Source organism: Falco naumanni, chromosome 8, assembly GCF_017639655.2.
Source record: "Falco naumanni isolate bFalNau1 chromosome 8, bFalNau1.pat, whole genome shotgun sequence".
NCBI lineage: Eukaryota > Metazoa > Chordata > Aves > Falconiformes > Falconidae > Falco > Falco naumanni.
The window spans coordinates 30549627-30575419 of NC_054061.1; the positions used below are offsets into that span (position 1 = coordinate 30549627).

At 38.0% G+C, this 25793-nt stretch overlaps 1 protein-coding gene across 5 annotated transcripts in view; it reads right to left on the reverse strand.

Annotated features, from left to right (window-relative positions):
* Positions 1-14733: 14733 nt before the first annotated feature.
* SLC35F5 (solute carrier family 35 member F5) overlaps positions 14734-25793 on the reverse strand; it is a 39534-nt gene continuing 28474 nt past the window's right edge. For all 5 annotated transcript variants that reach the window (XM_040603302.1, XM_040603300.1, XM_040603299.1 and 2 more), the window contains 3 exons: positions 24236-24390; positions 23705-23793; positions 14734-22759 (listed from right to left, as the gene is read on the reverse strand). In XM_040603302.1, the coding sequence (XP_040459236.1) occupies positions 23712-23793; positions 24236-24390 (237 nt within the window). In that variant the 3' untranslated portion in view covers positions 14734-22759; positions 23705-23711. The remainder of the gene's footprint in view (positions 22760-23704; positions 23794-24235; positions 24391-25793) is intronic.

A 25793-nucleotide genomic window follows, 5' to 3' on the forward strand; every position in this document is an offset into this window, starting at 1 on the left:
CACCTGTCCAGTTAACAATATGTTGAGAAAACATATTTATTTTAACTGCTCTTGTAATTATGAAACATAACCTGACTCTAGATGTGAGCCAGAGAACATTATGAGTGTTAGAGAAAGCAGGATGAAAACTAAAGAGTGAAATGCCAAATAGACCTTTCTGAACTGGGTGGTGAGCCCAGGCACGAGGGCTGCTCTTTCTTCCTGCAATTCTTTGCTAAGCACAGGAGGTAGCTCAGGCTGTTCTCTGCAGGTGCAGCAGCAGCAGCTCACTCCCAAGCAGCTGAACACTCCTAGCACACAGATGTCTGAGTTGGTTTTAATATTATTTCAGATGTACATTAGAGGGGCAGATGTATAATCTGGGACTACATCCAAATTGTCTTCTAAGGCAATAAGATAATCAGTAAGAACTTCTTCCTTTTTATTGTTGCTCATTCCTTCTCCTGTCCTTTAAAAACTAAAACAAGGGAAAAGGAAAAAAAAACCAAACACCCCAAACCAACCATTTTTAAAACAAAACAAACAAACAAAGACTAAAGCATCACAGTTGATGCAGTTCTATTGCACATCAAAGACTTTATTATCTCTGGAAGTGCAATGGCTTCTAAAGTAAATAAACACTTAAACCTGCCATATTGTAAAATGACCTTATTTAAGAGAGGATCAGACCCCGCTTAAGAACTAGTACCTATAAAGAAGATAAATGTCTTAAAATGTTTTTATATGTTTTCCTTTCACAGTTCCTATCAACAGTTACCCCTCACCCTCCCACAGATGTGTGTTCTCTCCGCACTCTCGGCTGGGAGCACCATAGGAAGGAGTCATCAGACAGGACTTTGTGTTTGTACAGTTACTTCCCAGCAAAGTGATAAAAGCTAGAGGCACTGCTCACCTCCCTGGTGAAATTCAGCAATTCAGAGTAGGGTGGGATGCCAATGATCCCACATTGTTCCCGAATGCTCACACATTCTTACAGAAAGAACTGTAAAGCCATTAGAGAAATGTTCATGTGGTCCTTTTGAATTATATAGATCACCAGGTATAAGTGTAGGAAAACAACTCTGCCTGGCTTAACCCCACCTGTAGAAATATTCTTCAGAATGTCTTGGAATAATACAGAATAGAGGATTAAAAAAAAAGAAGGTTCTTCCTGCTACTTCATTTTTACTATACAAACAGGAAGAACCAAAAAAGCTTTGCAGTGATGCAATCAAAATTCATTCTTCCTGGGGTTTGTTCTTTGAGGCCAGCTACAGAAGTTGCTGTGCTGGAAGATGCTAACAAAAAAGCAGACTATTGTAAAGTTTGTTATTTACATTATAGCAACGGCAAGTTCATCAATACCAATAGGAAAAAGATCTGCTAGAGCTACTGTTTGTTATACAGTACTTTTATCCCTGGGGGAAAGAGAACTGCAGAATCTTGTGGTAGAGTAATTACAATAATATCAGACTATTTTTTTCATCTCCCTGAAAAGCTCAAGCCCCAAACGCAAAGCTGTTTTTCCACAGAAATGTCACATCCCAGAAACATCATAAAGGCTTTTTGATGACTGAGAGCTGTGATACTGAATTCATGAGAGCCACAGAGTGCTGGCCTGGGTTCCATTATTGGTCAAAAGATGGGAAACAATCAGATCACTCCTGACAACTTGAAAGCTTAGCAGGAGAAAAAACAAAGTACAACAGGATTTCACAAATCACTAGGTCCACAGTGATAAAAACGTTTTGCTTACTTATAGAGAAGGAAATAAAATTTTCCTAATCCTTAATCACAGGCTGTGTTCTAGCTGGATGCACTGACCAGATCCAGCAGACATAAAATACTGAGGAAATGAAAATAATCAATTTGGAAACAGCTACAGATTACTGAAGTAACAGCATGAACGTCCACTAAGTATTACTCAGCTTTAAGAATGCACAGATCAATGTAAAAAAACCTGAACCCTGTATTATTGAAAGTTACACTTCTAAACCCAAAGACTTTTCATAATATCCTTGCAGCTGAAATAAGACTCCAGTTAATTTTAGCAGATGCCCATAGATCGCCCATACAGTATAATTGTCATTTAGAAACTGGGGGGAGGTACTCTATAATAACAATTTTCATTTTCCTAAGACAAAAAAGCATGAGCAGATTAAACAAGCATATATCAAACACCATTAGGTATACTTCTTCACAGAGTTCAATAAAAAAAATTAACAGAATGCAGCTGAATGCCTAGAATATAGTACTCTGCACCATGCAGTGCAATAATTATGCACAATTAAAGCCTACTGTGCAATTTTGTTACCATAAAAGCTCACTGACTCACACCAATTGAAAAATCTAAAACAACCTGCTACAGAATCACTTTCCACAATTAAATGCCAATTCACAGTTCCATCTCTATGGCCAAAATACATTTCTCAGTTTGGTCTGATCTTTTCACAGTTGTGATGTTTAAAGCTCAAGCTCTGAAAAAGTGAACAAGAATTAGCATTAAAATAGCTTTGAGAACACTTCCATGTTTCATTTCTAGGAAATGCACTTCTTGTTCCACTCTTGGAGGCTCATAATAGGTACTGAATAATTAAGACCATCATGAAGCTTTGTAAAAAAATCTTAGAAATATAGGAAATCTGTGTTCACACTGTTTAAGAATGAATAGTGCATACTCATTTATTTGTATGAAATCCACAGTGCTTAAGTGCATGCTTATGTTTGTTATTTGATGCCTGACAATTCATTTAGCCTGCACATTTACTTGGAGTAATGGTACTACGGAGGCCAGCTGAATATGGTTCCTTTGCAAAATATATTACAAACAGTGAGAAATTTAAGACTTCTAAGTATTAAATTAAAAGTAAAAGTACTTCTAAGGTCAGAAATTTACAGAGATTCTAAAAATTACTAAAAGGGACTGTGATAGGAGCTGGGAAGGGAGAAGTCCATAAGAACGTAACAGGTATTGTAGCCTCTTTGAATAGATAGCATCTTAGATCTCAAGAGGATATATAAAAAGAAGTGTAATATATGCTCTTATATTTACGGATGTCCCGCATTTCCTAAAGTAGTGTTCTTTTATCCCAGTCTTTGAAGAAGGTGTTTTATCACTGGCTTCAGTAAGGTTATAATTTCATTCTTCGTACGTCTTCACAACCAGGGCTCAAGGGATCCTGAACATCACTGCTCTTGCACAGATAAAAGCTCATAAAGGGTCAGGTACCAGTGGTGATGAATGTTGTCAAATTTTTCATACGAAAAGATTATTAGGTCTTAATTTATCCTAATAAATGTTGCTAATATTACCAAGAACCATGTTCTGATTATGAGTATAAAGCAAAAGGAGAATGAACTAGAAAATCTGTGGAAAAAAGATATGCTAAGATTAAAAACAGATTCTTGAAAAAATATAGTAGTAGTAGTTACTTACCAATCCCTCTGAGGTAACTTTAAAAGATTTTTATTAGGGGCCCATATAAAGATGAACTCAAAGCAATTTGCTGCTTCTCCTGACTTATCTTCAAGAGCTCCTGAGATAGTATGACACTATCCAGCTCTCATTGACCTGATATTTGAAGAAATCCTGACCAGACACGGAAGATAACATAGTCTGAAATATTATCTCCATCAGCTTGAGCAACCCACATACCACCAGGTAAACAGATTTTTAATTCCTGATATTGTCCTCTCCCTGATGTGTATGCTTTTCCTTCTGTAAGTTATTCTTCCTACTGTTATCCCTTTCCTCTAATGAGGATCTGGCTTGGGCTGCTAAGCCTGTGTCTTTGGCAGTTGCAGGCCAAGAGAGAAACTTTGAAAAGGAACAGTTTAAAGCAGCCTGGCTCTCATGCAGACTTGCAGTCTCTGTAATTCTGCAGCTGTCAGGCTGCAAGTGAGAAATACGTCTAGACAAGAAATTTTTATTTTACTGTTCTGTGTGCTTGTATTTAGTTTTCAAGAAGGATAATTTTAGAGCAACAGCAACTCTGGCCATTTGAATTCACTTCCTTTTTTGTGTAGGAGAGCAGTTTGTACTACTACTAATACCATCTGAAAGACTATCATATATGATGGGCATGTTCTTTCTTGGTAAAAAAAGACTACACAAAGCTGTATGTTATTGCCAAATTATCTTGAATTTACAGCTTTACATTGCAGGTCGTTCAGCTCCCTGCTTTGTATCTTCAAAAATTTTTACTACAGTAAGAAGTTGCTGTGTTTGGACAAAGAAGGCAAGGTGTCTTCCTCAGAAAATCATGATCCATGGATCATGAACTCCTTCCACTGGAGTCATTAGATTTGTTTCACTTTCAGAGTCTACTTATTTAATCAAAAATTACAAAATGCTATCATGTTCAGTCACCTCAAGCCCAGATTACAAGACAATACAATGTCCTGCAAGAAAGCATGAGAAAGAGGGCTTGAATTTTAAACTTCAATATGCATTTGTAGATTGAATTTCAAGTCAGAGAACACAGCAGACAAAAATACATTGTTTGCTGTTATAAAAAGGCACGCTTTGGGACACTGAGCTCTACCCAGGCAGGCAAGAACATGAGTAGGACCAACTGAACAAGAGGACAGTGAGAGATCTGTCATCTAATTGTCACTGCTTTTTGAACCTCAGGCTCGATTGCTAGCAAGGGAGTGGACGAGGCATACCTTGTCCAGGGAATGCTTTTCCTCTTACAGCCCTGCGCAGGAGCTTAACCCAGTGAGCTGCTATTGACCAAAGCCAGGGACTGAGGCAATCTCTCTACCCGCAACTTTCAGACTGAGCCTTAAAATCTTTCTAGCACAGGGCCACGTTCAACTCTGCCAGAAACCTGCTGCCCACCAAACATCCCACCAAGCCAAGCAAAGACCTGCTGCTGTCACCGGAGTAATAGGTGCTGGGTGTAAATTCTTAAGACTTCGCAAAGAAAGCACGTGCCAGCAAACTCCACAGTGCAACAAAACTACACCAAGCCAAAGGCACCACAGGACATATGGGAGGAATACAGCTCCCACTCTGTGAAAGCACACACAGTACAGGCAAGCTAGTAATTTCTGTAGTGTTTTTCTGAACTTATTTCCACAACCACGTTGACAAGCACATCATGTCGGCTGTTGTGGGATAGCATCCTGCTAAAGCCAATAGTAAAATAAATTTAGCCGGCATTTATGTAGGCTACACTGTAATGTCCAGATGAAACAAAGGCAATGTTAAAGCAAGTCCATAGAGACCACATAAGTAGATCAAAACGAAACAGCACCAGTATGAGCTTATGTTAATAAGATTACAATTTCAAGGCCATATTTTGGCAGGTCTTTGAGAACCACTTCATGTCTTTTATGCAACAGCAAAACATTTCGTCCACGAGAACCCCTGGGTGTGTGATCATGACTATAAAGCCACCGAAGGACAAGGTTATGGAAAGACACAGGGAAAGATGTTTCCTCATGAGGAAAGAATAAACTAACAGAGCCAGCTACTGATTAGATGGCTTTACTAGCATCTCAACTCCAAACTGCGCTGTAAACCCCTCACACCCACATGTGTGGGTCCCTGACAGGACCCTCTGGATTTTACCTGGCCCTGCTGGCATCAGGAAGCTGAAGCGCAGCCGCTGGGGCTTTCTCTCCACAGCCATTGACACCAAAATCTTCCAGAAATGTTCCAAACTCAAGACCACAATGCAGAAATGCTGCTGCACTGGGTGTTCGTGGCCGGAGCCGGCTGCGCAGCTCCCCTGTGAGGAGAGGCCGGGGCTGCCGCGCGCCGGTTCCCGCCGGTTCCGCCCGCCTCTGCCGCGGCCCCACCACACAGCCCAGCCGGGCCCCTCGGCGGCACCAGTGGCACCTCTGGGAAACGGCATTTACGAGCGGGCAAAGCGCCTGGGAGGCCGTGAGGAGCGAGGGAGAAAGTGCGGGAAAGCGCCCCGCGAGCACCCGGCTCTGGGCGGGGGGGTGGGGAGCGCTCCCGGCGCCTGAGCAATACATTAAATTTCCACAAGTTGAGTCTGTTTTGTCCTTGAGGGTGATCGATAAGTGATCTCCCCGACTTTGCCTTGACTCGTGAGCTTTCTCCTCTTATTTTGCCCCACACTCCTGTTGAGGAGGGGTGTTGAGAGGGTGTTGAGGAGGAGCCCTGCGCTGCGCAGAGGCACCTCTGGCTTTACCTATAGGCAATGGATTTTCGCTCCACCGGGCAGAACTCAGAACAGTGGTTATGAACGCCCAGAAGCCTCTCCACCCCCACAAGTCACTAGCAATGAGCTGCCACTTCTCACTGCCTCGTCTCCCTCTGGCGTTTGAACCCGGGTGGCCGAGCGCAGCCGCCGGGATCCCGCTGCCTCCTGCACCTGGAGTGCCCCGGGCGGAACCCGTGCGGCCCCTGCCTGCGCGCCGCCGGCCTCCAGGAGCACTATATAAAAATCAGCCAGGATATGGACATGGGATGGAGATACAAGCATACATTTATGTCAACTTAGCAAAACAGTCCTCCAAACCGAGTGCCTGAAGTGATTAGAAAGGATAGCAGGGTCAACAGCTAGGGCTTTTCTTCTCACTTCTGGGTGGAGGCAACATTTGGTGGCACTACTTAAAACGGCATCACAGCGATTGACAAGAATACAGTGTTGTTACTACTCCTGCCTGGGTGAGCCCTCTTTGTGACAGACTCTATGACACCGACACAAAATCAGCCGGCTGAAAACTGTGAGGGCTGTATGGAATACCTATACAAATATACTCACTTTGGTCTGTCTGTCGTATTGTCGTAGCAGTTTTGTTTAATTGCTATTACATCCCATAGAATTGCAAATTCTGTGCATTTAAGCCCTTCAGCATCAGTCAATATAACACGTGATTACTTTGTTGTGGCACGTTACCTACCTGGACCTGTTTCCTAAAGTGAATTTGAATAAGACACTTCAGTCTGATGATCCATTACTGCAACATATGCATCTTCTCCCTCTCACTGGCCATGTCTTGCTACCTGTAAGGCCAAGGAGGAATTGCGACTTGAACACTAGGTATTGTGTCAGCTATCAGGTTAGGCTTCCTGCATTTATCTCGTAATTGTCTGCATGTTTTAATAATTGTGCATAATATGATATTACTATTTAGATAAATCAATTCATACAGCATATATTTGATAACATAATCTCTGGTTGATAACCAAACACCTGAAGAGTCAATTAATCAGCTTCCAAATTCTTGAAGCCTACTTCAATACAAGGTGTCTTCACCCTTCTTTCACTTGGGACAAATAACAATAAAATTGAATGAATAAAGCTAAACTCTGAATACCAGACCAGCCTGCTAGCCTGGAAAGATCTGTACTGCTGTTTGAGCAAGATGGACATTTACAGGCCAGCAAGTAGAGCCAAGGGCTTCAATTAGTTGTACACCTTTCTCTCAAGCAACTGCAGGCAAAGAAATTTTGCCACCCCTGGATTTAAAATAAAAGAACAGACAACCAGGAAAGGCTGGTCAATAGCCATTAGCCATGAATAAAACTAGCATGCTAACTAAGAGTAAATAATTATTCCAGCATACATAACTGATTCTTGAAAGGATGTTCTGCAGACAGAAAAGTTAAAACAGTAGCAAGTACCTACTTACTTTACTAAAGGATCAAGACTAATGACATAAGAACAAGTCCCTACAGGAAAAATAGCATCAATATGAATAAGGGTGAAGGGCAGTCTGCCCTTCTGCTCTCCTGTCATCTTTTTCTTAACCACATGCAGAAATTTGTAACAAGCATATAACCATGAAATTACTAAAACCAAGAAGCTATGCACTTTAGTTACTAAATAATTATCAATTGTATCATTATTGTTAACGTGAATATCGTTCATAAAACAAGCTATTTTTTGAAGTAATATTAAAAAAACGCCATTTCAAGTACAGTGCAGAGAAGAACTGAGAAAGTAATTCAGATAGAAATGGAAGGATAAAATTTAAAACTCTGTGTTACTTTTGGGGCGGTGGGCAACAAAGAAGCCATGCTAAATATAATGAATCAATTCACATGATCCACATTGCCTCATGCCATCAAAAAGAAAAAATAAACAAATCTCTGTTGCTCCTGTTCTCTCACTTCTACTGTAATAATGAGCCCCAGGTATTTCTCCCCCTTCCAGTCATAAATTTTGATTTGCTACAAAAAAATCTACAGAAAAGTTACAAAATCAAATTAGTAGAAAGTAAGTACAATAAGGGCCACATTTAGAGACAGTTACTCACTGTAGGGATTAACTGTGGATTATCCTTTAAAATAAGATTTTTAAATTTACGTACATTAGCACAGATCCACTCAAATAAATGGGGCCATGCCTTTTTGTCCCAGTTTATGATCCAGCCTGTAACATTCTTGGGAAAAGTGAGATTTTGTTCACCTGAACAGAGACTCAATAGGATGCCTCTGAGCTCAAAGTTGTAAGTCAGTGTTCACAGCAAGCAGTTTCACACCACACCTGCTGAGATGTTTCAACTATCCTGAATTCACCAAAAGTCCACTTTGTCTGCGAAAGTAGTAAAAACCCCTCACAATACAGCAGCAAATTAAGAAGGGGAAGAGGGACACCCTATTTTTGAAGCCCATAAAATGCAGAGAAATCTCAGCTCAGTGGGAAGGTGAATATGTGGGCGAGGGGTAATTTTTTTGATATATCTTCAGAGAACTATAATTTACAGATAAGTAATTATCCCTTCTATAAAAGACATACATTTCAGACTCCCAACTTTTGGAAGCTAGACTATCTCTAAGGAGTAAGCTTGTGCATTCAAAGATGGGGAGAATAAAAACACAGTAGCTTTGTGGGACTACCATGTGATTAAAAACCAACAAAAACCACACCAGGGTACCACTATAATCAGTCCATTTACCAGTGAAGGAATTTTTCCTACCTAAGCTGAGCTTGGTGATTTGCAGAGTGCAGCAAAAGCATTTTTAGAGGCACATGATTAGGTTTAGAGGCAGTGAGATGGCTCAGAGGAAGCAAACATTCAGTCTCAATAGATTGTGGGTGGAGAGTGAGTAATTATTATTGCTACCAGGATGTTTTGAAAAAGTTTTTTTTTTACTATATGGAAATTTTCCTAAGACAGAAATATAAACGTGCAGGCACCTCTTGGGTGTCTGGATACTACAAAGTGTGTCTGGGCTAAGGGGACACCGAACATAAAAATTATTTCGGTGCTTTAAAAAACAATAGCTGTATCTAGAGTGGGCCTGGATTTGCCACGTTCTCTGTGAGTTATCTCCTGGCTATGAAAGCAGCTAAGTAGGCGGACTCATACTAGGATACATCTGTTGTCACAGGTCCTACATTGCGGCATTAAAGGCATAGCTGTGCAGAAAGGGATGCTGAGGTGACTCATGAACGAGGTATCTCTCTGCACCATAGATAAACCTAAAATCAAGAGCACTGTGTTCAACATGGTCCAAACGGCTATTACTGTGTTTGCCTAGCTCCTGAACTTGAAGGTCAGGCTCTGCACTTTGATGGGGACCGCGGCTCAGCACATATCGTGTGTGAGTGCCTTGACTTGATCTAAACTGCAATGTGACCTGTTAGGTTCCTGTAAATTTGATGCAAATGTCCTCTTCATATATTGGTATCTCCAGGGATCACCTCATCAAAGTCAAGTTAATCTACAGAGATGCCCTGTGTGAAGGAGCTTTCAGACTTGGGCTTGATCTGATCCATCCCTTCCAGCTTCCCTAATTTCCTACAGATATGGGTTTTTTGGGAGGCTAGGTCAGTTCCTCAAGCACTGTGATTCTTAGCCGTAGTTTCTAACTTTTCTACATCTCCATTACAGTTTCTTTGCTATACTGGCCCCTTTGATACAGGCACAGCTCCTGTAGCAGCAGCAATCGAGATAAACTGACATCTGTTACACTGAAGTAAGTGTTTTAGCTGTTGGGAGTATCCCTACTCTCTTTTTAAACAGCTAAAAGACTTCCTTTAAAAAATCTAACAAATGGTAGTTAATCTTCATTGGTGTCTCTCTAGTAGCATCTGTATTAAAGGTCCTGGCTCAGCACTGGTAATAGCACTGATCTGTTAGTGTTGGCATCTCTAGTGAGGACTGATTAAGGACATGGGGAAGTAGACTGAGTGCCCACGTAGCACAGGTCAGGCAGCACAGGAGGAATTAAGGAGATTTAATGGAATACAAGAGAAAAGATGGCAATGTTGCTGTGGGGCTTGGGGCTGAAAGCTGTAGTTGTTACTTCCCTAAGAAACGAGACATCCTTAAGTATGAACTACAGCTTTCTGCCCAAGCCCCACAGCAACCTTGCCAACAATTTGTTCTCACATTTTTACCTCAAACAAATAAAATTCTAATGGCTACCATAATTTTTGAAGGGGAAAACCTAAGCCACTGAAAGGCGAAGGGACTTTCCCAAGTATAATCATTAATGATAAGGAGGGGGAAGAGGTAGTACTGTGTCCACTCTCAACATTCAAGACACCACATAAAAGATCTGGTACTTTATACAGGTCAAATTCAGAAGGAACATTATAGATGTGACAGTAAGACTCCAGTCTTTAGAGTCAATTTTTTGTTGACTTTACACACAACAACCTTTACTTTGAAACTATTACCTCTACTGAAAACAAAAGTAAAATGTTCTCTAAATGTAGAATAGCAAGCTTCCAAATACTGTTATGCAGAACAAGAAGCTTTGATAAAAGCTTTCTTGCAGATACATCTCAAGGCCAATGTACACTTTCAGATACAGTCTGGTATGTGAGGAGAAACATGCAAAGCCAGTATTCTCAAATATTCTCAAATCCTCTGTACTTGTGTCTTTTCATCATAATGCTAGGATGCCAGTTTGCCAATTTTGCAAACAATTTAGAATTGAACAGTTTTTTTAAACCTGGGGGAGGGGGGGGGGGGGGGGGAGATGAAGAATTTACAAAGAGAAACATAAATGTGTCAGTTTTAGAAATAATCTGCAAAAGGAGGAGGTAGATTGGCAGGTATAATGACAGACCAGAGCTAGAAAGCAGAGACACATCATTAAAAGCATTAACTAGGTTATTTGAGGAATTACTTTGGCAGAAAGCCAATGCGACATTGGTATTATTTCATGACAGACTCTATATGTTTCACCAAACCTTTATATTAGTTAGACCTCTAAAAAGCAAATTAGTGAAATAATTAAACATTTCTACCTTTTGAATTTTAGGAGTTTTCAAACTTTTAATCCATGAGAATTTGAACTTTATTCACCCACTCCTTACAGAACAGTTGAGATTCTCACAAAATTGTTCTGTCTTGAAGCTTTATCGAGAGCTCCACCTCTTGCCCTAGTCTCCAGTACAAAAGGATAGAAATAATTTCAAACTCAGGCTGACTCCTTTTGCAGGCACTCAGGTATACCTCATTTACTGGAAATCCATTATGCATCTCCTCCTAGTTCTGAAGGGCTGTTCATTCATTTACCATGGCTCTCCATCAGCTCCTGGTGGATCATCAGTTTGTTCTTTTTCTTGTCTAGGTTAGGCTGGTCCTGATTGCCCCTTTGCATCTGAGAAAGGACACTGCCTCAGGCCATAACGATTTCCTTGAGAAAAAATAAATTGGTGAGGCTCTCTTTTACCCTGTTCCACAAGCACATTGTTCAGAAGCTTCTCTTCCTACACCTGAAATTCAGTAAGGCAAGCACGCTCCCGTAGGAAGAGTAATGAATCCAACTTCATTTTTAAGCACTTCTTGCTTACAAGAACGAACCATTTCAATTAAACAGCACCAGCTACTGAAGTCAAGACACATTTCCATTCACTGGTGGCTGGGGAAAGTCACATGCAGAAGAGTGACAGAGACATACAAACTTTTACCTAATAGTGAAGAAAGGAGGTAGAAGTCAGTGTCACCACTTTAGTCAAAACATGTTTTTCACAAAAGACATTTGATGAATTACTGATAACCTTCCACAGTATTTTCAAATATTTATACTATGAACTAATTATGTCCTCTCAATCTGTGAAGAGAGTCTTCTGTACAATCCTTTGTAAGTTAGGAAATACATAAAAAGGCAAGGAGGGCTTGGGGAAAGGTACACGTAAGACCAAACTCCATTAATCTATGGTTGTTGCATCATATCTCCTCATCTCCCATTCCTCTCACACATCACCCCATGGTCAGAAACCTCTCTTGGGGAATTGCTTGCCAGTTTGCCTGCACCACCACGGCCACAAAAGCCATCTGCTTATAGCTTGAATTTTTAAAAGTATTATTTTTCTTTTCCTTCCAACAGGATTTAAAAAAAAAAATAAAAAAATAGATCTACTGGCAGATGAGCTTCTTTCTAAATGGGAACACTGTTACAGAGACAGAATGTTCCTTTATGTTTCTGAAGCTTCCTTCACATTGTGTAAATGCACACTTGCAGAGTAATCATGAGGTTTCCATCATCATTAGCAGCATGACACTGGAAGGTTCCCCCAAAGAAAAGCCCATTTAAATAATTAAGGAATCTTTATGGTATGAACATCTTCATGTAGCAAACTGTAACACAGTAGATAATGCTACCAAAAAATGTCCTGAAAGCTTGCACACCCACAAATTAGAACTGGGTTTTCTTTCACATAAGCTTGCAGTAGGGGTTGGGATCAGAGGGTGGAAAATGAGGGGAAGAAAGGAAGAATAGTTCACGCTGAGGTAATAAACTATTGTTTCTTTGGAAACCTTAAGCTTTGTCCAAGTTTTTTAAAATCAATATAAATGGGATATACTTGGGTTGCAGATATAAATAAAAACCAAGAACGTCTCCCACATACATACTATTGATAGAAGAAGCAGTTTGAAAATAGGGTTTAAATCATCTTTCTCAGCAGCTTTAAACCTCACCTTCTAGCTAGTGACATTGAGCTTCTGGCAAGAAGCAGTTTCATGTATGAAATGTGTCTCCTAAAACTGAGAGGTATACAGAGTAGAGTAAGATAATACGTCAACAAATTATGTCCTAGAGATTGAAAGCAATCTAGCTAGCCTGCACTAGCTTATCCACTGTATACAGAAAAGTACTAGGTGTCAAGATATCACAGAAAACAGTTTAAATCTTACTAGCCTAACAGAATAAAAATACATTGATTCATGTTTTGGATAAAGGGGGGAAATAAAAATAACAACCAACCAGACCCAAAACAACCCCACAAACCACTTACCTCAGTCATTTACCCAGTATCTCCCCTGCTCTGGGGGCTATTGAACGATGGCAAACACTGCAACTCCCAGCCAACTTGCTTCAAATTCTTGAGTTCCAGAGTTCCTGTTGCTTGTCAGGGAACATGATGATGAACTCCATGTTAAAGGTTAAAACTTCCCCCCCAAACTGTAAGTACTGAAGTGCACTACAGCTTTGACCAAAAAAATTGCTACATTAAATGTCTCTCAAAGTTCTTTGCCAAGTAAGACAGAACAAAGACCTTTCCACATTGCAAAAGAAGGGGCGCATATGATACTTGTCTATTTTGTGTGAAAATTAAATTGTTGCATAAGGGACAACTTCAGTGGATTTTTATACACCTTTTTAAGAGTACAAATGTTTTTGAAAGCAGTTAAGCAAGCAAGTTTCTTACCACAATATATTACTCTACTGAAAAAAAAAGTCACAGGCTTGTTATTTTTTGATTTAAAAATTTTTTCCTGGTCCCAGAACATTCATAAGACAGTGCAGTCATTGTAAGAACAGCTTCCAGGAAATAACTGTTTCAATTACATCACCCTTGCTCGTTACAAGTTTTTGGTTTAGACATTAGGCCATAGCAGTGCCAGGTAAACTCAAGGCTCTTCCCAGTGGATTTCTGAAGGTGAAGATGGCTCAGACATTAGCTAAACTGCCATTTGTTTCATGCTCACTCTTGCTTCTCCACATTGTGATTTATATTTGGCATGATGCCTTTATACCTGTGCTTATATTTTTTTCCTAAGAAACTCTGATCTAAAACTTTAAGGTTCATGTACTTGGTACATGCATTGTCAGTAACACCATTTTGCACTTTTGCATATTTTAGATATGGTACAGCAAGTATCCGCATGTTTTAGTGTAAAAATCTGCTTCTTGCTACAGCTGTGCAACAACATTGATTTTATCAGTAAACAATTCAGCTGTAGGTAATCCAGAAAACTCAGAAAAGCCAATGCTAGGAAGACACTTTTTCTAATTTTTCTATTAAGTATTTAGGTAAACGCCTATCATCCCTAGGAGATTTTACATTATTAAAGACACGGAGCATGAAGGAAGGTTAATATCTAGTCCTGGTGAACTCCAAGAATTAAGGATGATAAACAGGTAAATTAATTGTGTCTTTACCGCTTATGTAAGCTCTTGCGCTGGAGCTGAGGGCTGCAGCGCGATGGATGCTGCAGTAGCTCCCCCTGCTGATAACACGTGGGACACGACCGCTTCATAATTCACGTACTAGCAAGCAAAAGCCACCTGCAGCCAGGAAAATGGATTAAAAATTGCTATTTTACTACTTAAATTACCAGACCCATCTAAGACCAAATTATAACCTTTTGCCATCCTAGCTGGTTTCATGTAAAACGAGACATCCCGGGGCTCACTTTTAAGGGTGGAAGAGGGGAAATAAGTGTGTGAATTCAAGACCTTTTTACCACTACATTATTCTCCCAAGGCTGCCCACCCTTTGTGACCATTCACTTTTTCTTAACTGATGGAGTAAAACAAATTAAGCATTAAGCCCAACCAAATACCAATTCCTGTTAAGAAAATAAGATTTATAATCTTTATTGTTTACTTACATATAATAAATATAATACAGAACAAAACCATCACACCCATTGATTGTATTACACAGGCTGTTCATCAGAATACATTACATTTTCTTTTCATCAGCCCTTTTATAGGGTTTTGGTATTGGATATTAAGAATCAATTTATAAACCTATCAACACAAGAACAATCTTCCAATTTTCACCTTTATGCATTTCAAATATCCATATATATACCGATTTTGTTAAAAATATATAGGTACTGTTCAATATTTGCAATATAGGCCTTTAATTTCCATTCATTAGATCTCTTTTAATATAGAGCATTTCAAAATAATAGCTTAAATCTGATTTTAATTAAAAATACTTTATTCTGTATTTCTCATTTAACTGACACACCCCACCCAGAAAACAGACAGGACAAAGAGACTCCAGGCAAAAGCCAATGTTTGCTTTTAAAAAACAAAGGGTAAAAGTTCTGGTCCTTGCTTCACCTTTACAATTCTGCAATAATGGAGCCAACAATTTGGTACAAAGAGGGAAGGAAGAAACCAGAAGCCAGAGTTTCTGAGGAGACATGCGTCTTCATTTCAGATTTACTACTGCCATCCTGCGGTTTTCTTGGCTTAAAATCACTGCATCAAGCCATAATTATATGGTTTTTTTCTGCAAGAACATACTTACCATTAAATGGAATTAGATAAAAATGCTACATTTCTTTTTTATCAAAAATAGATCAAGGTTTAACACACTTTAAATTCTGATATTTAAGTGCAAATTCAATACACATCAGCAATTCATGTTCTGGTCTCACTAAAGAAAATGGTTAAAAGATTATGCATAAAGATGTTTCATAGAGGATATATACGTGCAACTAGTGTGCTCTCAGAACACCTGAATTATCAGTAAATCATATGGACTTCACGCAAACACAAGTTTTCTTCAGTTTAAGCAGCCTCCGCTTGAAAAGTGTTATTCAGAAGTCACTGAAACTTAGTACAAAATGTAATGCCAAAAAGACCATACAAACTTCTGTTGGTTTTGTGCATCTTTTAACGCACCCAAGCTTTAGACATTTCACAAATCAATCTGTATAAGCAACTAAGAAAAAGGTTCATCAGCTATTTTGTTTTACTAATACCCACTCCAAAGAGAACTTACACAAATTTTAAATCGTTACAAGGACCCTTCAGATGTACAATCCTGAAGTTGTATCGCATACTCAATACATTTCTCTAATTCCATTCAGGGAATGTCAACTTGAGCAACTGGCTAAGCTTTCAATATAGCTTTGTGTGAACAGCCCCTCATTATTTTCAATTAATAGAGCATCCATTTGTAACTGGACTGTATGTGGGACTTTTAACACTTAAAAACCCCCAAAAAACCCAAAAACAAAACATCACAAAAACTAAACCCCCCAAAATACAGAGAAGAAACTCCTTAGTTTGTACACTCTCCAAACAAAATTTTTTCCATTTTTTTTTAAACAATCACAGGCCTTAATTTCAGCATTCAGCTTCAATGTGAAATGATGAATTAAAACACCTATTTTCTGTATTAAATCAAGATCAACTAGAAATTTATCCAATACACCATTGCCTAAGCACCTCTTAGATGTAGTTGGGCTATATAAGAAATTACCCCTATGATTTTACAGCTGATCCCCCATACAACGCCCAATAAGATTATTTTCAATTAAGATTATTTAAAAAATTATTTCTCAAGTTCTAAAGTTGTTTTTTTTATTTCTTCAATAGAAAAGGGATACTGTTTGACTGGAAAGCCCCTGCTGTTCCCCTAGCTGGAGAAAAAAGGAGAGGCTAAAAATATTTTAGAAATTACTCATCCTAGTAAAGGAACTTGTTTAATTGGCATGAAAAAGGCCAGATTTAGGTAGAAGTATCACCTGTAACACAGACAAGGAAGAAAAGACTTGTGGGCTGGCAACAGCAGTAATATATTGAAGGATATCTCTAATGAAAGCAGAGTAATTTGCATATTATAAAATTAGTTCTATTCTAAATGGCTAATCCTTCTCAGCTTGATAAGTGTGGTTTTCTGTTTGGGTTTGTTCACTTGTTTGTTTTTTTTAAAACTATGGGAAAACTTCACGGATGTATGTGAAGAGCTATAGAAAAATCCCTGAACTATTGTTTCTGAGGCCACTCCAGTATCCAGTCATATTTCTTCTGTGAAACATCTACAAGATTTGTGCACCTTCCCTAACAAAACAGTCAAAAGCTCATTAAAAAAACAATGTTGGATACAACTTTAGATGCAGTTGAAGAACTCTGCACTTGCAGAACTAAAACAGCAGCTTTCTACAAAAATGCTCGGAGGAAAGCCTTTTATACTTTTTAAAAGAAAGAAGTGAAAACCAGATGAAATCCTGGATCCGTTCCACATCATGGTAGGCATTCCAGAAATAGTCTGGTTACCTTCTAATACCAAGATGTAATACTTTACCTCAGAGGAGAGAACACAGATAACTAAGCAGAGTCACATTTATATGTTAGATTTATGGTTTATATTAGATTTCTAACAATACAGAGAATTAGGGTAGTCAAAACACAATTACAGTAGCCTTTCCTAGAGAGGAAATGCCCTGTTGCATTCTTTGCAAAGTGAATGGAAATGGAAATGTCAAATCAGAAATCATTAAGAGGAAGCTGATCTTCAAGGCTGATGGCTATGATCACATATTCTCACTATTGAGAAAGAATTCTCCCTAAGTATACAATTAAGTGGAGTGGTTAACATTTCTCATACTGCTGATTTTAAAGAAGAGTCAAGTAGCAAGACAAATTCACCTTCTAAATAATAAAGCTGCATGCTGGCTATAGGAAAGTATTTTTTGTGACCCGTTACAGTAGTACCTTTACCACTTTTACCAGCACTAAAATCCCTCAAATTTTTATTACTGAAGTCTTAAAGCAAACCACTCCAAATATATGCTGCAGACAGAAATACTGCAAAGGCATAAACATCAACCTGACTGCGGAGTTTCTTTTCCATAAAGTTTTACTTCATTAATGCTGTCTATGACTCTCATGGGCTTTGGATCAAATCCCAGTCTAGCCAAAGCAACTTTACTGGAAAAACAAACAAAAATCCCCAAGGTGAACAGACTTTGTAGAAATGTAATGATATAAATTAATATAGTTAAGTTAGAAGATTTATACTAGTACTCTACCCCAGAATCAGATTATGTATTACTACAGCATTGCCTAACCCTGAAAGTTAATGTCACTGTCACGCCATAAGTGCACCCTCCAAATCAGCAGTGTAACTATTAATTTATATGGCGCATGATACAATAAAGTAGAAAACCATACAAAAATAGTAGCATCAGCTTAGAATGGATGCTTGTCCAAAAAGTAACAAAGCGTTGGGCAGAGTGTATTTTATTGACACCTTTAAATGCTCTTAACATTCTCAACATGATTTACCTAATAAGCCTAAGAAGTTCAACATGAAATTACATGATATGAAATGTCTGAACAAAACCTGAAAATGTTTGTAATGATTTTAAAAGCTGGAATTAGTTATCAGCTCTCACAATGCATGGTATCATCCATATTTCCCTGAGAAATCATGCCCTGCAATAACCATGTAAAACAAAATACAGCATTAATGCAATCCTGGATTAGACAGAAAAAAAGAAAACAAAACCTCCAACAAAACCACATGCGTAACAATTGTTTTTGAGCCAACACTTACATGCTACTGCAGTTACAACTTCAATTGCAGACATATGACAGCCATAGCAGAAATGGTAATTGATTGAAAACTTAGGCCAAATAAAACTGGTTAAAAGTACCATCCTACAGTTAGCCATATAACTCAACACTGTGATAATTAACATTAGTTCCTGTTTCTTGATTTTTGAGTATGCTACTTCTGAACTTCATTTACAAACATACAAACACACTGCCTTACTGAGGCCTATTTTCATGTGTAATTTGTAAGTGTGTCCATAAACGCACCCTGTGTCTAAAATTTAACTGGATTTCCCCCTCCTCTGATAGCTCAGCTCAGTAACTTAATTCCCCTAAGTAGGGAAATCTCCCTTTTAGTAGGGAATAGGAATAACATTCAACACAAAGAGAGATGGAACCAAGAATTACAAAGGAACCGTTTTACCATCTTATTTAAAGCAATCATAGTTGTGAATAGCAGTACCTAGGCACAATGAGTATTGTGGAAGAGCATGAGGATTACAACAGCACACACCAAGAAAAGTAATTTGCAGGCTCTCTTATTTTTGCTAGTACATTACAAGGAGGTACGCAATGCATATACCCGCATACCCCGTCAAGTATCACATGCAGCACCATGGTTTGTCATTCGAAGAATACCCCTGCTTAACACCATATTTCTGCAAAATACTTAAAATACTTTAGCATTTGCCACACCACAGTGAAATAACCAGGCAGTGCCTTAGTCTCCCCACTTCTGAATTCCAGGGTGCAGTCCACTCAAGTCCAACTCCACGACAAGCCAGACCGGTCACCTATTACAGCCCCCACCATCTTACACATATTTCCACAGGCAAAAAGCCAACAAGCAAGAGACAGTGCACACTAGGCAACAAAAACATCGGGCCCTCATTGTCTTCAGTCATATTTATGTGCCCCATACTTTGAAAGTAAGGTTGAGTACTGATGTCAGCTGTATTTCAGTCCTTTCCTGAATTAGTATCACATCTACAGCAGCCCCTCTTAGTGAACACATTTTCGACATGACTGAAACCGAACACAAAGCCACCAGAAAAACTGAACTCCTTTTCTCCCCTTGTTCTGGAATGTAGTACACAGTACATCAAACTGTGCAAGACCCACCAAGGCCCTAGAAGCAAAGGCATGCTATGTGGCATTTGGCAAATTAACATCATTTCTTCCATATACAAAAACCCAAACAGCTCCAAAACCTCAATCACACACACAGAAGAAATTGTTGGTTGTCTCATTGGATTATAGGAATTAGTTCAACTGTGACAGAGCAACACATGTAGTATTCATTTGCCATTTTGCAGGCATGGGAAATCACTGTTACTTAAACATCTAATGACATTCAAAGAAATTCTTGAGATAAAAATTCATTATTTTTTTTAAAGTGTATGTGCTTCCTACAAGAAATAAGTCAGAATAAAGATATTCCCGAATTGAAACAATAAGAGCAATTTATGCTAGCACACAGAGGTAAAGCATTTATGAGAGAGCTCCTTCACATTCCAGTTGTGTCATGAGGAAGAAAAACCCAGCATGTCTCCATTACGTCAGAGGTACCTGAGAATCAAAGCTAAATCTCTTGTGCATTTACCAAGCACCCATTAGAGCTAAGCAATTTACATTTCAAATTAGATGTTATATTTATAAAATATTATTGTACTAAAAATCACAAGATTTTATAGAAAACAAACTCATCACTCTATTAAATGCAGGAACAATGTTACATGTTATAGCTTCCGTAATTAAAACACATTTCTTGTAACTACAGGGCACCACTGTTTAAAAATCTTTTCAGGAAGGACAGTTTGCTCTGTTTCTTACTCTTTAAAGAACTGTAACGTAATGCAGAAAGACTGCTCAAGCTACCTAATATCATCAGATTATTTAATATCTTTTAAAAGAAAAATAACATATTTTTGTTAAAGACAAAAACAGTGGGAAGACCCTAACTTTGAGTAACATTCTTCAGCACTCCTGAGGTCAGAGACAGAACAATATTCTGTTAGTACTTATCTTGTTAACCTCTCAAACTGATGAGTAATGCAGGTTATCAGTAGCCACATACATGGGAGACTACGATCATCTTTCACTTTAAGCTGTGAACATAAAAACAAAAATGAATAGCAATTGCCCATTATTCATTACAGCTCCAATTCTATCAGTATGACCAAATTCAAAAGACAGTATTATTTTGCTAAAAATACTGTAATTGCCCATCCAAAAGCAAACTCAGTTTTCCCAAGCTTAGACTGCTGATGCCACAAGTCCCAACTGATTCAAATGTGTAGTTAATCTCTGGTATTATATATTCAGTATGATGTCATTGAAACACATCATTCATTGAAAACAGATTTTTCAATCTGTCAAACTGTATTAGCTAATCAATTAGTTTTTTATTGTGAGTAGGTCTTTATTTCTTGGAAAAAAGTTGAAGCTAAGATCCTCTAATTTGTTGTAATTTAGAAGGAGAAACAATCCTTTAAAAAAAAAAAGTAAAAACAAAAAAAAAAACCCACAGCAACTAAGAAAATTTCATTCACCAAAAATCCTTGAAAATTCTACCAAAGTCAAACGTAAAGTTAGTTCTACACCCTGCATCTTCAACCCCTCTACTTGAGGGGTTTGGGAATTGAAATGTGAAGTTTCTCAAAATGCCTACATAAGCATAGTAATTGTTTGGTTTGGGCTTGTGGTTTTGTAGTGTTGTGCAGTTTTTTTAATTCCTATTTCAGGTATCCAAAGAAGGACTTACTATCTCATCTTAAAGAGATGCCTCGGATCACTGAAACTTGTAGTGTAGTCCAATATTAAAAACTGGAAGGAAAATTTTGCAAAATTTTGCAAAAAAAGGTGCAATATTTGACCAGAATAGCCCCCAGATTCATTTTTTTCTTCCTTCTCCACTTAAGAGATTTTTACATTCAATTCTAGCTGCTGGCTAATCAATTCTTCTGAATGTATAGCTCAGCATGTTGCTTTCCAGCATTCCCTCTCATCTAGTCTTATCACCAAACACTAGAATTTCTTTTGGAAGGATCATTACTTATGTCAAAACATCAAAAGGCATCTGTAGTATGTCATCCTTCTGTATTTGTGTGGAAGGACAGTATAAGTACCTTACATTATTAATAATCTTGTTATGTGGAAGAGAATACTGTTAGCTGAAAATCCATCCCACATTCATTGTAAAAAAAAAAAAAAAAATAAAAAATCCATCAAAACCCAAAATTAACTTTAATGTAAGTGTCTTACAAGCCAGAAGTTGGAAAATGGCACTGACTAAATAACAATGCAGAAATTTTCAGAATCAAATAGGATATCAGCATTGCAGTGGAAGGAAGATACAGGTTATAAGGAAAATTACAAGTTTTAGAACAAATTTATTAACACATCTTTCAGATTGTTTAGCAGGTTACTGTACTGCCAACCTACCGACTGAAAACTTTCACAACTAATCTGATCTCCTTGATAACTTGGCAGCTATACATGGAAAACTAAATTTGAAAATTTTCACATGTGAGGTAACTGGGAATAAGAATGGGTTACAGAATCAGTCTGTTTAAAATGAATACTGATTTTGAGAATGTACACCCAAATGTACTGTAATTAGCAATATTTTATCATTCACTAAAATTTTAAACATTCCAGATTGTTAGGTAACAAAAGATTTTTAAACAATGGCACCCATTGCTATTACAAGGCTTCTCAAAATGGTATAAGACAATATGTATGTGGTGTTCCAGGACCATACAAAGATCCTGCCTCAATAATTACAAGTATGTACTTAATAAATTATTTTTCTATTTTCTTCTATTAATATGCAAATAGTTTATACAACATAAAAAAGTTAATTTGTACCTACTACAGGTAACATACCTATTTAGGTTTTCATCTGAAAGCCTGTGAGACTTGACAACCTGCAAACTTATTTACATAACTCATTTGAAAGTATTTTTTAAAAATAATATTGTCCAGCATTTAACAAAATCGTGAGTTACAAAAAGAAAGAAATCACTTAACAGCATTTGTTTTCTTGATTTTGTCAAGTAACTTCACCAGCTCAGTGTTATAAGGCAGGGTGGTTGCTCAGATGGACTAAGACTCCCTATGGTGATAGGCATGTAGCAAATTTGTTCATTTATAAAACCAGATGAAATCAAGAAAGAGGAAAAGTTTAGAGTTTCAAAAGAACTGAAACTTCTTATTTTTACTACAAATTCAGAATAGGCACATGATTCCTTAGGGACTTTTCCACAAGATTGTCTCTTCGCTGGGCATCATTCCATTGTTAAACTAAGAAGAAGAAAAAAAAAATTATCAGGGCTACATAATTAAGGATTACAAAAAAGAAATCAACACATGTATTTGTTCCCATCTTACCAATAAAGGAAATAACATGTGTGTCTTAAGCTTAAGACATCACAACTATTGTTTTGGTTATAATATTTTAAATTTCATTTAGATTTAAGCAACACTAGAAAATAAAAATATATTTCTCATCATGTAAATCTGCATGTGTTATTTGAAAACTAAAGCCCTGAAGCATAGGACTAAGAGTCCTCAACTATGTCTGTCTTCACGCTCCAAGACGGTATCAACAAAACATGTAATGCTCCTGTTGAGATATTTGCATAACCTCTTAGAGAAGGATATTTTGCAAACTCCCTACTTATTCTAGTCTCATTTCCCTATACTTATCATGAGAAATATTTTCCCTAATATTTAACACAATTTAACAACCTAATTCTTGTCAACCACAAACACAAGGACTCCTTTCCATTTTCTAGACCCACAATGATAAAGTCTGGTGATGTCCTCTAAAACTCCTTAAGCAGCCAATGTTCTTCATGAACTGCAACAGCCCAAATGAGACCTCAACAGCATTAAAAAGAGTGCAATAATTACTTCAGATCTCTTCCACCCACATCATCCACATGAAGAAGTTGTATGCCTCTTCTGGTTTATCGACTCATGTCCAGTTTCTGATGAATGTTGTTAGTGCTATTAAGTAAAAAACTACTTTACATTTCAAAACCATTGACCAAGAACTGTATCAAGGTGAGAATAATGCTTGGACACAAATAACAGTCATTTTGAAGATACCCTTCAAAACTCCATCCATCAACACAGAACAAGATTAACTGCATGCTCTGTAGAAATGTGTGCTTATGTAACACAACTGCCATCATGAAAACCAATTCTCTCCTTTCTCTGCAGTTTGAAGCTTATTAAGCATACCTTCTGTCTATGAACAGCAACTGTCTCCATCTTGTGAAACACTATGCATAGGAATGAGACTTTCACACTGCTCACTTTCTTCCGGCATTCTTAAAAGAAACAAAATTTATTTATTTAAATTTATACAGAAATATTAAAATGGTTGTTATGAAGCAAATCTAAGTACTGAGTATGCTAGGTTTTTTGCAGCCATTAGAAGCACACAAAGACCCCTTAAATTCATAAAGTATACTCGAGTTTCCACAATTTTCACTGCATGCTCTGGGTATAGCAACTATCGTAGAAGCATTAAGGGGAAGAAAAAAACCCGACAGCCACTAGTTAAAACGTAAACAGACTTCACATCTTTCCATTTTCTGAGCATTAAGTAGGTTAATAAATGGATTAGCAACTACTACTATTAAGAAATTAGCACACTTGTATATACAATTAGATGAAAATAAATACAGTATGAGCATTGTGACTTATAAAAGTGTATAGGTATCAAAAAGGCTAAAGAAGCAACAGGGTTATACTTTGTGACCACCCTACCTCTGAATTCGATGTTTTCTACAAATAAAGGCAAAAACTCTTCTGATTCCCACCATCACTGGATCCCAGTTGTTATAGTGACATAAAAGAGTTGCAATGAAAAAAGAAAAAAATACAGGTACTGCCCCTGCAAAAAATAGCCAAGAAAACTGCACCTGGAATTAAAACACAAACATCATTCATTCAATGGTTAAAAAAAAAATTTGGCATACTGTGTATATGGAATAATCATTATTGTACATTTGAGATGCCATTTCAGTTCTTTTAAATCAGGTGAAATATTACAAATATTTTTCTAAGTTATTTGGCACAATTTTTGTAGCCGCTGCTAATCCTAATAAGTGAAAAACCCTTCTTCACTCATCCGTTCTTTACAATGGAACATACTGTTTGCACTGTGATGTGGATGAAGACTGCTATTTCCAACTAGTCTCACTTGTAGGTTTTAGCTGTCTGACTGGTACCAATGAGAAAGTCCCCTAGACACTTAAAAAATTCTAAATAAGAGATCTCACCTGAAAGGCATGTGCACCTGTTTATTCACTATGTATACCACCACTGAACGGTAATTGCTGAAATCAACGCACATACACTATGCCACTGGAATTTTATAACAATTCTCTTTATTATAAAAAAATGGCAGGGTGCGTTATTTGCCTAATTTATACTAAGTTCTACTTGTATCATCTATACTACTACTTGCATCTATCTACTACTACACTCAGAAGTGAACATCTGAGACTGGTGTAAAATTCTAGAAGGTTAGAGGGAAGCAAGGCACTGGGCCAGGCTGCCCAGAGCAGCTGTGGGTGCCCCATCCCTGGAAGGTTCAAGGCCAGGCTGGATGGGGCTTGGAGCAACCTGGGCTGGTGCAAAGTGTCCCTGCCCATGGCAAGGGGGGTTGGCAACAGATGTTCCAACCCAAACTCTTCCATGATTCTATGATTCTAGATGATGGTGGAGCCCAAAGCCCACCTGACGAAAAGCCCACCTGGCAAACAGCGCCGGCCCGGCAGCACAGCTCCACCTCATGGAGAAAATTTCCAAAGCTGAAGACTGGAAAAACCAGGGACATTTTCGATACCTACCACTCACGTTCACTTTCAAAAATCTAATAACGGCAATTGTCAGAGCCTTGTGTTATCCTTACTGATTTCTAATGGAAATCCATAAACACCCAAGTTACCAAAAGGAATATTTAAACAGTTGTTAAAAGTTTGGTTCTAATTTTTTAAGATTCAGATTTATGTCATGTTACAGAATAATAAAAGACCCAGAAAGTTAGTAATTATACATATTGTATAATTACCATTCCATTTGACAGACAGTCATATGAAGACTGCATATATTCATACTTTAATCTTTACATTATGAGCCATGCCAGTGCCATTCTTATGTAGGTTCCTTTTCAGAAAACTGATATGTGGTGTAAAAAGACAAGGCTGGCCAGAAGCAGACTGGAAAGCCTGAAGTCTGCAGCTTAAATTTCCATCAGCCTAACTTGGACACCTGAGACTTTGGTGAGCACAGGGCTTGGCTTAGGATATTTTGATGTTTG